At 38.0% G+C, this 14,534-nt stretch overlaps 1 protein-coding gene across 2 annotated transcripts in view; it reads right to left on the bottom strand.

Annotated features, from left to right (window-relative positions):
- TTBK2 (tau tubulin kinase 2) overlaps window positions 1-14,534 on the bottom strand; it is a 177,395-nt gene that overhangs the window by 25,075 nt on the left and 137,786 nt on the right. For both annotated transcript variants that reach the window (XM_059372637.1, XM_059372638.1), the window contains 2 exons: window positions 5,728-5,944; window positions 791-1,002 (listed from right to left, as the gene is read on the bottom strand). In XM_059372637.1, the coding sequence (XP_059228620.1) occupies window positions 791-1,002; window positions 5,728-5,944 (429 nt within the window). The remainder of the gene's footprint in view (window positions 1-790; window positions 1,003-5,727; window positions 5,945-14,534) is intronic.

The following is a 14,534-nucleotide window of genomic DNA, read 5'->3' on the forward strand; positions in this document are numbered from 1 at the left end:
ACAGTAACTACCATGTCAATCAAATACATGGTCTTTCTCATCTAACATCTCATTACCAAAAGCAGCCACCAGTGATGTACATTGAAGGTTGTGTGACTATCACTCGTCACTTGGCTCTTAATATTACTGCAGCCTTCTGTAATTCATAAACATATCCAAATTCTTTTTAAAGTTTCATTTCTGTCTTCTGTTATCAAAATTTGGGGATAATGGGACTTATAAACATGAACTAGAGTTATTACTTATGCATAGTTCTCCAAAGTTCCACTGTTCCTTCTTTCCAGGAAGAATGATAAACTTATTTGTGTCTATTTTTCCTACAGTACTTATTCATAAAAGGCATTCATTAAAGTGAATTTAACTGCCTGTCCCTTGTGTATAAATTACTTGTTTTCCTCCTTCACATGCTCCCCTCCTTCCTGTATCATGCCTTATCACGAGCTCTCCAACGCTACATTGCATCTTCTCATTCCAATGAAAGAGATCTCTTACAAACAAAGCAAAAAGCTCATTTAACTTATGCTGGTGTCATGAAGTTACCAGCTCCCATTGCTTAGCTCCCAAACCCAAAGGTTGTTATAGAACTTGTAACAATTTTATAAGACAATTCACATTAGGAATCACAATGATAATTAAAAACATGGATGGAGATGAGAACTTAATCAAATCAGTACTACAAAAATGCAAAACTTTCTTATTTGAAAGAATAATAGAATCCATAATGATGATAATGATGATGGTAATTATATATCTTAGTAGCTTTAAAAAAAAAATAAAAATTATTTTATACCAGGTCTCAAGAAACTTGTCCGTATCTGGCTTTGACTCCAGTGTCAGACGTTTTTCCAGCTCAAAGCTGTGGATGGAACGTAACTTCCGCACCAATGGAACATCTCTGTCTGGCTGAGTAATCTCAGAGCGGACACGAATTGGGGAACCAAGGCTTGGAGCATTCAGAATACCATTTACTTGACCGTGGCTATTCTCTTCCTCGGTAGCAGCCTAGACAAAACATAAAAGAAAACCATGAAAAACATTCAGGTGACTATATGTGTAGCAATCACTGAAGTCTTTCAAAATAATAAATGAAATGCTTGGGAGGTGTTTTCAGAAATAAGGATATTCTGGATAGCGACATCATTACATACTTGTCTACTAACCCTTCATAACACGAGTTGTCTTAATTTATTCTCAGTTCAGTATTATTCCAGTTTTTTATATTTGGGGTACAAAGATAAACAGTCTAAAAATGTTTACCCACCTTGACTCTTTGTATCCTAATGAAATACTTGCAGGACTCCATTCCACTAAACTAAAAATAAAACCTGGAAAGGACATTTTCTTGGAGACATAAATGGTCTCACAAGAAGTAGGATGGGTCACCAAGCCTGAATGCCCCTTGTTCCCTCTCTAAAAAACAAGAGAAAAACCAAACAAAAACAAGAAAACCTGAAACTAGAACAAAAAAGAACTGGGCAGAGCAGAAGGAGGTTGAACATGACACAGCTCAGAGCAGTGGGGCTGCCCAAGGACAGATGCCCAGAGTAGTACACTTACCAGAGAAATTAAACCTGACCCCAATACTGGGGTGAGAGAGGGAAGTCTGGTATGTCCATTCTGATTAGAGACCCACAGATGATGCCCAGTTGGTCTCAGACTGGGGGTCTACTCTGGCTACTAGCAGAAGCAGAAGACAAACTCTGAAGGAAGGCTTCCCAATCCCCAATTTAGGTCTACAGGATTGCCATCAATTATTAACTAATAAGTAAAACACTAAAGATAGTCAAACACACAAGAAGGCATGCCACCATGACTAAGAGCAGAAATAGTAACTTTTAGAAAAAACATTTAAAACTCCCTAAGACATGAGGGGCACCTGGGTGAGACAGTGAGTTAAGCATCCGACTTGGTTTCAGCTCGGGTTGTGATCTCAGGGTGGTGAGATCGAGCCCCATGTCAGCTCTGCACTCAGCATGGAATCCGCTTAGGTTTCTCTCTGCCTCTGCCTTTCCCCTCCTCTTTCTCTCTCTTATTTTTAAAGATTTATTTATTTGAGAGAATCTTCCAAAGATACCAGATATTAAACTTGTTAAGATACAGAATAGAAAACTGTTGTGCATCAAATATTTAAATAAATAAAGGTCATTATCACAAAGATCAACAAGGGATTGTTTGAGATTAACTGATGAATTTAATATTAAATATTCAATTAACAAGTTAAACATCAAATTACCCAGAAAAAGACAAAGTTATTAACCAGTCAACTAGAAGACATAGCAAAAGAAATTACCTAGAATGGAGCACTGCAAGGAGAAAAAAAATACAGAAAAAAAAATTAAGAAATTATATAATAGAATGAAAAAGCATATGTTCACTTGGGAGTCCCAGGATGAGAAAGCAAAAAGAATGAATTAGTGGAAATATTTTGGTAGGAAATAGCTGTACATCTCCTAGAAATGATATGAAACTATGAATCAAAGATTCAGGAAACATAAGCTACCTAAGCAGGATAAATAAAAAGAAATGTAAGCCTATGCACTCTCTAGATAAAATGAGAACACCAAAGACAAAAAGAAAAGTTAAAAAGCAGCTGGGGTAGCAAAGACAGAGAGCAATGGACCATCTACAAAGAAAAAAAAAATAAGAGTAGCAGACTTCTGAACACCAATAATTGAATCCAGAGGAAAAATAATTGTCAGTCAAAAACTCTGAATCTAGTATAAACTCTCTTTAAAGAATGACGCTGGGCAACTCTCTCAGGTCCCCTCCCTCCTTGGAAGCTTTGTACTATCATTTTGCTATCATTCAATAAACCTTGCGTTGATGCCCACGAAGAAAGAAAAAAAAAAGAATGATGCTAAAATAAATACGTTTATAACTAAGTAAAAATTGAGAGAGTTCCCAAAGACCTCAACTAAAGGAACTTCTAATGGAAATACTTCAAGAAGAAAGAAGACAAGTCCAGGACTTTCAAAAATGCAAGGATATAGTAAACATCTTTGAAAAATCCAGACAAATATCACTGATATTAAAAAAAAAAAAAAAAACTCAAAAAACAATACCAGAGTATCTGGACGGCTTGGTTGTTTACGTGTCCGACTCTTTGTTTTGGCTCAGGTCATGATCTCAGGCTCGAGAGACCAAGCCCTGCGTAGGGCTCTCACCGAGCTTGGAGCCTGCTTAAGATTTTCTCTCACCTTTCCCCTCAACCTCTCCCCAACCTCTCTTCCCCCTCTAAAAAAAAAAAGAAAACAAAAACCAAAAACAATACCAATAATCTAATTTGAGTAATGTTTTTGAAAAGGAAGGAATTGGGTGTCTGAAGGTGTCTGCCTTCAGCTCAGGTCATGATCCCGAGCTTCTGGGATCAAGTCCCACATCGGGCTTCCTGCTCAGTGGAGAGTCTGCTTCTCCCTATGCTTCTCCCTCTGCCTCTCCCTCTCTTCCTCTCTCTCAAATAAAGAAAAAATCTTAAAAAAAAAAAAAAAAACTAAAGGAAAGAATTAACAAGTAGAAGAGAACTAAATACAGATTAAATTGTGATGATGGGTGAAAGAAACTAAATATGTCATCTCCATGTCAAGTGCCATTTCACAGTCTCATACACACAGAGATACTCATGTGGGCTGGCAACTGAGAAGGTCACAAAAGGTTTTTTTACTGTAAGAACAGTTTCTGCTTCTGGTGCAATAAAGACAGTTACAGTCGACATTATAAAAATTTGATACTGACTTCTTGACTACATTTCACTACCTATTCCTGATTGCTATTAGTCCACATAGGGCTTCTTCTTTTGTCTTTTTTTAAAATAGTTTATTTTTCGGGGGCACCTGGGTGGCTCAGTGGGTTGAGCCGCTGCCTTCGGCTCGGGTCGTGGTCTCAGGGTCCTGGGATCGAGTCCCGCATCGGGCTCTCTGCTCAGCAGGGAGCCTGCTTCCCTCTCTCTCTCTGCCTGCCTCTCCATCTACTTGTGATTTATCTCTGTCAAATAAATAAATAAAATCTTTTAAAAAATAGTTTATTTTTCTTTTAAAGAATTTTTTTATTTTAATCCAAATTTGTTAACATACAGTGTATTATTAGTTTCAGGGGTAGAATTTAGTGACTCATCAGTTGCATATAATACCCAGGTCTCATCACAGGTGCCCTCCTTAATGTTCATCACACAATTACCCCAACCCCCATCCACCTCCTTTCCAGCAACCCTGTTTGTTTCTTATAGTTGAGAGTCTCCTATGGTTTGCCTCCTTCTGTTTTTATCTTATTTTATTTTTCTTTCCCTTCCTCTATGTTCATCTTCTGTGTTTCTTAAATTCTATGCAAGAGTGAAATCATCTTGTATTTGTCTTTCTCTGACTGACTTATTTTGCTGAGCATAATACCCTCTAGTTCTATCCACATCATTGCAAATGGCAAGAATTCATTCTTTTTGATGGCTGAGTAATATTCCATTGCCCATATACCATATCTCTTTTATACATTCATCTGTCGATGGACATCTAGACTCTTTCCATAGTTTGACTATTGTGGACATTGCCGCTGTAAACATCAGGGTGTATGTGCCCTTCTGAATCACTATTGTTTGCATTCATGCAACTGCTGGGTCATAGGGCAGTTCTATTTTAAACTTTTTAAGGAACCTCCATACTGTTTTCCTGAGTGACTGCACCAGCTTGCATTCCCACCAGCAGTGCAGGAGGGTTCCAGAGAGGGTTTTTTCAGTAGCCAGACCACAGAGCAGCACGTCATATCTATGCAGAGAATGATTTTACAAAGTGACTTCCATGACTGAATGTATATGCTGTTAATTTTTTTAATTATTATGTTTAACAATATAGTATGTACCTTGACTGAAGACAGACCAAGCCCCTCAGAATTGATCATGGAAAATTCTTTCCAAGATACATCTCACAAAGCACAACTAGCCAAGTTTCTTTCAACGATGTTAACAGGTATGAGCCCAAAGTATCATTTTACACCTATAAATTTAATTTCCATCCCAACTAAATCTTTATGAAATCATAAGCAGCACCAAAAGCTAATTGGTTCATAATTCACTGCCCCTCCATTCCCATTTAGCTTCATCTTATCTTCTATGAAAATGGAAATGACAAGGACAGTAAGATCCAAAAGAAATTTGAGTACTAAAGAGTACTGCAAGAGTACTAAAAATTAACCATTTAATTCAGAAATCTGTATCTCTCCCCATATTGTATCTCTCCCCATATAAATATTGGTACTGTTTAGAATCCTAAGGAAGAAAAACCCATGTCAATTATTCAACATCCACTTTATCAGCTTCTGATTAGTTTGGTGCTTTCCATTTCTAGCCTTATTTCCCCACCTCCACTGAAGACAATGTTCACAACAGGTACTCCTAGCTCCACAGGTCCACACTAAAGAAAGGGCCAAGAGTCTTGTCACATTATTTAAAAAGACTATTAACTTCTGACCTACAGATGTCTCTTCTTTTAGTCTCAGTGTGATTTTTTTAAATGCCTTCATCTTTTCCACCAAATACAAGATGAAAATTAATGTTTAGTGTCTATATCTCACTGTTATGGGCAAAATTAGCCAAGATGTTGTAAATACAAATACATAAATCACTAGTAATACAATTTTCTATTTCTCATCCAAAATTAAGAATCATGATGCTTTGTTATAGCAACAGAAGGAAAATCTTAAGCACTTAGGAAAGAAACCCCATCCTATGCAAGAAATACACACCTTACAAATCCCAAGCTTTATCTTGTTCCTGTTGGCATCCATCTCTTCCCAGACATCCTTCTCCTGGGGACGTGGGTGTCCCAAAGATCCCGGCAATTTATCTGGTGACACACCAACAGGGATGCCATTCTCCCCATCACTAAGCTGTTCATCTGGAAACACCTCATCTGTATTTTCCCGAAGCAAGTCTCCTGGGATGGGAGTGGCATTGGCAATTCTAAAAATGTGGGGTAAAAGAAAGGTAGAACTTTAAAATACCAGAATCAAAGATTACTATGAGACCATCTTACATTTTGTTTCTGAATTTAAATGATCTAGTTTATACATAATTAGAAGAGTAAAACAAAATAAAAACAAGACCTCAGAAACTTAGGCCATGCCAGTTCTACAAAATAAAACTATTTTTTTTTTGAGGGGCGAAGGGCAGAGGAAGAGGGAGAGAGAGAATCTCCGCTCAGGTCATGATCTCAGAGTCCTGGGATAGGGCACCACGTCAGGCTCTCTGCTCAGCAGGGAGCCTGCTTCCCTTCCTCTCTCTCTGCCTGCCTCTCTGTCTACTTGTGATCTCTATCAAATAAATAAATAAAATCTTTACAAATAAATAAATAAATAATTTTAAAAAAGAAGTATTTGGTCTATTTTCTAGTAAGTCTTGTCAATTTTAATATTTTCTACTCTTTACCCATTTTTTGCTAAGAGTAACAAAAACTATAAATAGAAAAATGTCAAGTGTCATTATGACATAAGCAGGTATGAGGTCAGTTATAGATTTTTAATAGTGTAAAATGTACATTTGCTTCTTCATTTACAGACTTTTTACAATTATCTACTCTATGCAAGGATCTAGGGACATAAAGAGGAGAAAGGAAATTCTTGCCCTCTGGGTGAAACTAGAAATACTGTAATTATACAGAACAATTATACAGAACTGCATGAACTGACCAGCAGCAAAATAAAAAAAAATTAATTAACATTTGTCAATATATTTCCTTCAAAGTAATTCTGTGTCCTATTTATATGACTGGTTGTCTCTCCCTCAGAGTTCTGGCTTGTGAGGAGCTTTTTCCAGTTCTGTTATCACTTTTTAAGTGATCAGGTCCCTGTCAGCTTGCATGTTCTGCAACTCTACTTTGTACACTAGTTTGTTTTGCTTTTCAATATTGCTGACTAGACACAGTATTTACCACACAGTGAAATCTTTTCTAAGTGATCTGGAATGTCTAAAAGTAGAGAAGAACCGGTTGTCAGTAGTCTATACTGACACACACAATTCTTCTGAGTGCGAAGGTAGGCATCTTCTCAGTCTACACCTGGCCCACGTGTCATCCATATATCATATTGTGAGAACAAAGATCAGTCATCCTTCAGGGACTTGGCCTGCCTGAGTTATGACCTTCGTTACCATCTCTCCCTTTTGGGTCAACAGGAGACGATGAATCGCATCTCGGTATTTTGTAGGTATAATTTAGAAAAGCACTGATAAGAGCTCCCAGGGAAAAAACCTTATAGCCCTGTAAAACAGTTCTTGTAGTTCTGAAACTGGGAACACACTGAAAAGGGAATTCGGGGGGAAAAAAAAAGGAAAAAAGAAAAGAAAAGGTAGTTTGGCCTAAAATAGTTCCTATGAAAGGGTTTATTCTAAAAGTAACTAAAGTTCAAAGATAAATAAAGTTCATGAAGTTCATAAATAATACTCTCACATATACTTTTGCACTCACTCGACTCCTGAATATAGGATAATTTTTCTGGGAAGGAATTTCTTTCTTTCCATAGCTCAAACTCCAGATTTGGATCAGAGTTATAGGAGAAGGGAGAAAATAGTGATTATGTAAGGAGTAAAAATGGGCAAATAAATGCAGAGAGGAACATGAGTCATGTGGAAGAGAGCCCGTGTGGGGAAGTGGTTAAAGCCAGTAAGGAGCTCCAAAGATTTTTCAGATAGAAGTTTAATATCCTTTACTGACTGACACATACAAAGGACACCAACATAGATGAGCTACACAGTAATCCAAATGTTTATTGAAAGAATTCCCTTTGTTCATGAGGAAAGGGAGTGGCAAAAGAATCAATATCTGAATTCAGTAAGTTCAGTCTACTAGCCCCACATTTTTTCCCATTTTCATCAGTATTCTTCCAAATCCTTTTTTCCCTATGCCTAAACTGCTATTCTGCTTCTTTCCAACTACCCCAGTTCCTTGGCATCTCCTTCTCTCCTGAGGAAACAAAGCACACCTTGACCTATGAACTGCTTCTATTTTTACTCTATCCTGGTTTCCCTCTTCTCTCTGATACCACACACTTCAAGGGGCTCCCACAGCTTCCCTACATGGGCTCTCTTCCACATGACTCAGGTTCCTCTCTGCATTTATTTGCCCACTTTTACTTCTTACATAATTACTATTTTCTTCCTTCTCCTATAACTCTGATCCAAATCTGGAGTTTGAGATATGGAAAGAAATTCCTTCCCAGAAAAATTATATTACATTTAGGAGTCGAATGAGTGCATATGTATACATGAGAGTGGTCTGTGTTGGGTCTGTGTTGGGAGGTTGCAAGTAAGGTATAAATTACAGAAGCAGATTAAGGAAGAAAAGTAAGAACATGTATAGAAGAATCAGAGAGACATCAAGAAAAGCAGAAAGAATGGACATTCTTTTCACACTCTCTTCCCCATCCTCTAAGGCAAGGCTCGCCAACTAGGGCTGTGGGCCACATCTGACCTGCTCACCTATTCTTGTCAATCAAGTGGTATGGCAAGAGTCCTGCTCCTTCATTTACACATTGTCTGTGGCTGCCTTAGCACTAGAAAGGCAGTGGTAGTAAGGACAGAGACTGCACAGCCCACAGATATTTAGGTCTGCTATAGAATCAGTATTTTGGAGAGAGGAGTCAAGATGGCGGAGAAGTAGCTGGCTGAGACTACTTCAGCTAGCCGGAGATAAGCTAGATAGCTTATCTAAAGATTGCAAACACCTGAAAATCCATCGGAGATCGAAGAGAAGAAGAACAGCAATTCTGGAAACAGAAAAACAACCACTTTCTGAAAGGACAAAATGACAAGACGGAAAAATTCAACTCAAAAAAAAAGAACAAGAGGCAGTACCGAAGGCTAGGGACCTAATCAATACAGACATTGGTGATATGTCATATCTAGAGTTCAGAATGACAATTCTCAAGGTTCTAGCCGGGCTCGAAAAAGGCATGGAAGATATTAGAGAAACCCTCTCGAGAGATATAAAAGCCCTTTCTGGAGAAATAAAAGAACTAAAATCTAACCAAGTTGAAATCAAAAAAGCTATTAATGAGGTGCAATCAAAAATGGAGGCTCTCACTGCTAGGATAAATGAGGCAGAAGAAAGAATTAGTGATATAGAAGACCAAATGACAGAGAATAAAGAAGCTGAGCAAAAGAGGGACAAACAGCTACTGGACCACGAGGGGAGAATTCAAGAGATAAGTGACACCATAAGACGAAACAACATTAGAATAATTGGGATTCCAGAAGAAGAAGAAAGAGAAGGGAGCAGAAGGTATACTAGAGAGAATTATTGGGGAGAATTTCCCCAATATGGCAAAGGGAACGAGCATCAAAATTCAGGAGGTTCAGAGAACGCCCCTCAAAATCAATAAGAATAGGCCCACACCCCGTCACCTAATAGTAAAATTTACAAGTCTCAGTGACAAAGAGAAAATCCTGACAGCAGCCCGGGAAAAGAAGTCTGTAACATACAATGGTAAAAATATTAGATTGGCAGCTGACTTATCCACAGAGACCTGGCAGGCCAGAAAGAGCTGGCATGATATTTTCAGAGCACTAAACGAGAAAAACATGCAGCCAAGAATACTATATCCAGCTAGGCTATCATTGAAAATAGAAGGAGAGATTAAAAGCTTCCAGGACAAACAACAACTGAAAGAATTTGCAAACACCAAACCAGCTCTACAGGAAATCTTGAAAGGGGTCCTCTAAGCAAAGAGAGAGCCTACAAGTGGTAGATCAGAAAGGAACAGAGACCATATACAGTAACAGTCACCTTACAGGCAAAACAATGGCACTAAATTCATATCTCTCAATAGTTACCTTGAATGTTAATGGGCTAAATGCCCCTGTCAAAAGACACAGGGTATCAGAATGGATAAAAAAACAAAATCCATCTATATGTTGCCTCCAAGAAACTCATTTTAAGCCCGAAGACACCTCCAGATTTAAAGTGAGGGGGTGGAAAAGAATTTACCATGCTAATGGACATCAGAAGAAAGCAGGAGTGGCAATCCTTATATCAGATCAATTAGATTTTAAGCCAAAAACTATAATAAGAGATGAGGAAGGACACTATATCATACTCAAAGGGTCTGTCCAACAAGAAGATTTAACAATTTTAAGTATCTATGCCCCCAACGTGGGAGCAGCCAACTATATAAACCAATTAATAACAAAATCAAAGAAACACATCAACAATCATACAATAATAGTAGGGGACTTTAACACTCCCCTCACTGAAATGGACAGATCATCCAAGCAAAAGATCAGCAAGGAAATAAAGGCCTTAAACGACACACTGGACCAGATGGACATCACAGATATATTCAGAACATTTCATCCCAAAGCAACAGAATACACATTCTTCTCTAGTGCACATGGAACATTCTCCAGAATAGATCACATCCTCGGTCCTAAATCAGGACTCAACCGGTATCAAAAGATTGGGATCATTCCCTGCATATTTTCAGACCACAATGCTCTAAAGCTAGAACTCAACCACAAAAGGAAGTTTGAAAAGAATCCAAATACATGGAGACTAAACAGCATCCTTCTAAAGAATGAATGGGTCAACCGGGAAATTAAAGAAGAATTGAAAAAAATCATGGAAACAAATGATAATGAAAATACAACGGTTCAAAATCTGTGGGACACAACAAAGGCAGTCCTGAGAAGAAAATATATAGCGGTACAAGCCTTTCTCAAGAAACAAGAAAGGTCTCAGGTACACAACCTAACCCTACACCTAAAGGAGCTGGAGAAAGAACAAGAAAGAAACCCTAAGCCCAGCAGGAGAAGAGAAATCATAAAGATCAGAGCAGAAATCAATGAAATAGAAACCAAAAAAAACAATAGAACAAATCAACGAAACTAGGAGCTGGTTCTTTGAAAGAATTAATAAAATTGATAAACCCCTGGCCCGACTTATCAAAAAGAAAAGAGAAAGGACCCAAATAAATAAAATCATGAATGAAAGAGGAGAGATCACAACTAACACCAAAGAAATACAAACTATTATAAGAACATACTATGAGCAACTCTACGCCAATAAATTTGACAATCTGGAAGAAATGGATGCATTCCTAGAAACATATAAACTACCACAACTGAACCAGGAAGAAATAGAAAGCCTGAACAGACCCATAACCAGTAAGGAGATTGAAACAGTCATTAAAAATCTCCAAACAAACAAAAGCCCAGGGCCAGACGGCTTCCCGGGGGAATTCTACCAAACATTTAAAGAAGAACTAATTCCTATTCTCCTGAAACTGTTCCAAAAAATAGAAATGGAAGGAAAACTTCCAAACTCATTTTATGAGGCCAGCATCACCTTGATCCCAAAACCAGACAAGGATCCCACCAAAAAAGAGAGCTATAGACCAATATCCTTGATGAACACAGATGCGAAAATACTCAACAAAATACTAGCCAATAGGATTCAACAGTACATTAAAAAGATTATTCACCACGACCAAGTGGGATTTATTCCAGGGCTGCAAGGTTGGTTCAACATCCGCAAATCAGTCAATGTGATACAACACATCAATAAAAGAAAGAACAAGAACCATATGATACTCTCAATAGATGCTGAAAAAGCATTTGACAAAGTACAACATCCCTTCCTGATCAAAACTCTTCAAAGTGTAGGGATAGAGGGCACATACCTCAATATCATCAAAGCCATCTATGAAAAACCCACCGCAAATATCATTCTCAATGGAGAAAAACTGAAAGCTTTTCCGCTAAGGTCAGGAACACGGCAGGGATGTCCATTATCACCACTGCTATTCAACATAGTACTAGAGGTGCTAGCCTCAGCAATCAGACAACAAAAGGAAATTAAAGGCATCCAAATCGGCAAAGAAGAAGTCAAATTATCACTCTTCGCAGATGATATGATACTATATGTGGAAAACCCAAAAGACTCCACTCCAAAACTGCTAGAACTTATACAGGAATTCAGTAAAGTGTCAGGATATAAAATCAATGCACAGAAATCAGTTGCATTTCTCTACACCAACAGCAAGACAGAAGAAAGAGATATTAAGGAGTCAATCCCATTTACAATTGCATCCAAAACCATAAGATACCTAGGAATAAACCTAACCAAAGAGACACAGAATCTATACTCAGAAAACTATAAAGTACTCATGAAAGAAATTGAGGAAGACACAAAGAAATGGAAAAATGTTCCATGCTCCTGGATTGGAAGAATAAATATTGTGAAAATGTCTATGCTACCTAAAGCAATCTACACATTTAATGCAATTCCTATCAAAGTACCATCCATCTTTTTCAAAGAAATGGAACAAATAATGCTAAAATTTATATGGAACCAGAAAAGACCTCGAATAGCCAAAGGGATATTGAAAAAGAAAGCCAACGTTGGTGGCATCACAATTCCGGACTTCAAGCTCTATTACAAAGCTGTCATCATCAAGACAGCATGGTACTGGCACAAAAACAGACACATAGATCAATGGAACAGAATAGAGAGCCCAGAAATAGACCCTCAAATCTATGGTCAACTAATCTTCGACAAAGCAGGAAAGAATGTCCAATGGAAAAAAGACAGCCTTTTCAATAAATGGTGCTGGGAAAATTGGACAGCCACATGCAGAAAAATGAAATTGGACCATTTCCTTACACCACACACGAAAATAGACTCAAAATGGATGAAGGACCTCAATGTACGAAAGGAATCCATCAAAATCCTTGAGGAGAACACGGGCAGCAACCTCTTCGACCTCTGCCGCAGCAACATCTTCCTAGGAACAACGCAAAAGGCAAGGGAAGCAAGGGAAAAAATGAACTACTGGGATTTCATCAAGATCAAAAGCTTTTGCACAGCAAAGGAAACAGTTAACAAAATCAAAAGACAACTGACAGAATGGGAGAAGATATTTGCAAACGACATATCAGATAAAGGACTAGTGTCCAGAATCTATAAAGAACTTAGCAAACTCAACACCCAAAGAACAAATAATCCAATCAAGAAATGGGCAGAGGACATGAACAGACATTTCTGCAAAGAAGACATCCAGATGGCCAACAGACACATGAAAAAGTGCTCCATATCACTCGGCATCAGGGAAATACAAATCAAAACCACAATGCGATATCACCTCACACCAGTCAGAATGGCTAAAATCAACAAGTCAGGAAATGACAGATGCTGGCGAGGATGCGGAGAAAGGGGCACCCTCCTACACTGTTGGTAGGAATGCAAGCTGGTGCAACCTCTCTGGAAAACAGCATGGAGGTTCCTCAAAATTTTGAAAATAGAACTGCCCTATGACCCAGCAATTGCACTATTGGGTATTTACCCTAAAGATACAAACGTAGTGATCCAAAGGGGCACGTGTACTCGAATGTTTATAGCAGCAATGTCCACAATAGCCAAACTATGGAAAGAACCTAGATGTCCATCAACAGATGAATGGATCAAGAAGATGTGGTATATATACACAATGGAATACTATGCAGCCATCAAAAGAAATGAAATCTTGCCATTTGCGACAACATGGATGGAACTAGAGCGTATCATGCTTAGCGAAATAAGTCAGGCGGAGAAAGACAACTATCATATGATCCCCCTGATATGAGGAAGTGGTGTTGCAACATGGGGGCTCAAGTGGGTACGAGAAGAATAAATGAAAGAAGATGGGATTGGGAGGGAGACAAACCATAAGTGACTCTTAATCTCACAAAACAAACTGAGGGTTGCTGGGGGGGAGGGGGTTTGGGAGAAGGGGGTGGTATTATGGACATTGGGGAGGGTATGTGCTTTGGTGAGTGCTGTGAATTGTGTAAACCTGGTGATTCACAGACCTGTACCACTGGGGATAAAAATACATGTTTATAAAAAATAAAAAATTATATTAAAAAAAAATGTTAAAAAAAAAAAGAATCAGTATTTTAATTCCGAGGTCAGCAAATTCATCCACTTCTTAAATGCTAGACCTGTAGGCCTTATACTTTTCAGGTAGATTCACAGGCAGACTCTAAAACTTGTGGGCAAAACTACGATGAAGAACAAGTTTATTCGAATTGTCTCAAAGTATCTTCCCACAAAATACTTCTTACAAAGTGAAGATAGTAACTTCACAGCGGAGAAACCTAGCTAATATCATTCTAGCCCGATTAACAACATTAATACAATCAGTAATAGGACATACTGACAATATGTAGCTCCTTATTTAATACCAAGAATCTCCCTCTTTAAATGTTTAGCTTTAAATGTTTAAAAAAAAAAAGAGTACTTTGATAGGTTTCTAAGTTTCCAGAAGGATGGGCTTTTGACATTTTTGTTCTTGTTGGAAATGTCTAGTTCTACTGTAGTGTGATCAGATAGTATAATACTGGTGTTTTATGGGTCTACTTATATGCTTTCCTGATGACCTAATAACTGATCAATTTATATTAATGTTCCAGAGGCACTTGAGCAGAAGGCACAAGCTCTATTATCAGGGTGTAGAGTTAAAGATCTATCTTATTGATCCTATTCTTTGTCTATTTCTTATTCTTTGTTCACTTGATCTGTCTT

This window comes from Mustela nigripes, chromosome 13 (genome assembly GCF_022355385.1).
Source record: "Mustela nigripes isolate SB6536 chromosome 13, MUSNIG.SB6536, whole genome shotgun sequence".
NCBI classification, from domain to species: Eukaryota; Metazoa; Chordata; class Mammalia; order Carnivora; family Mustelidae; genus Mustela; species Mustela nigripes.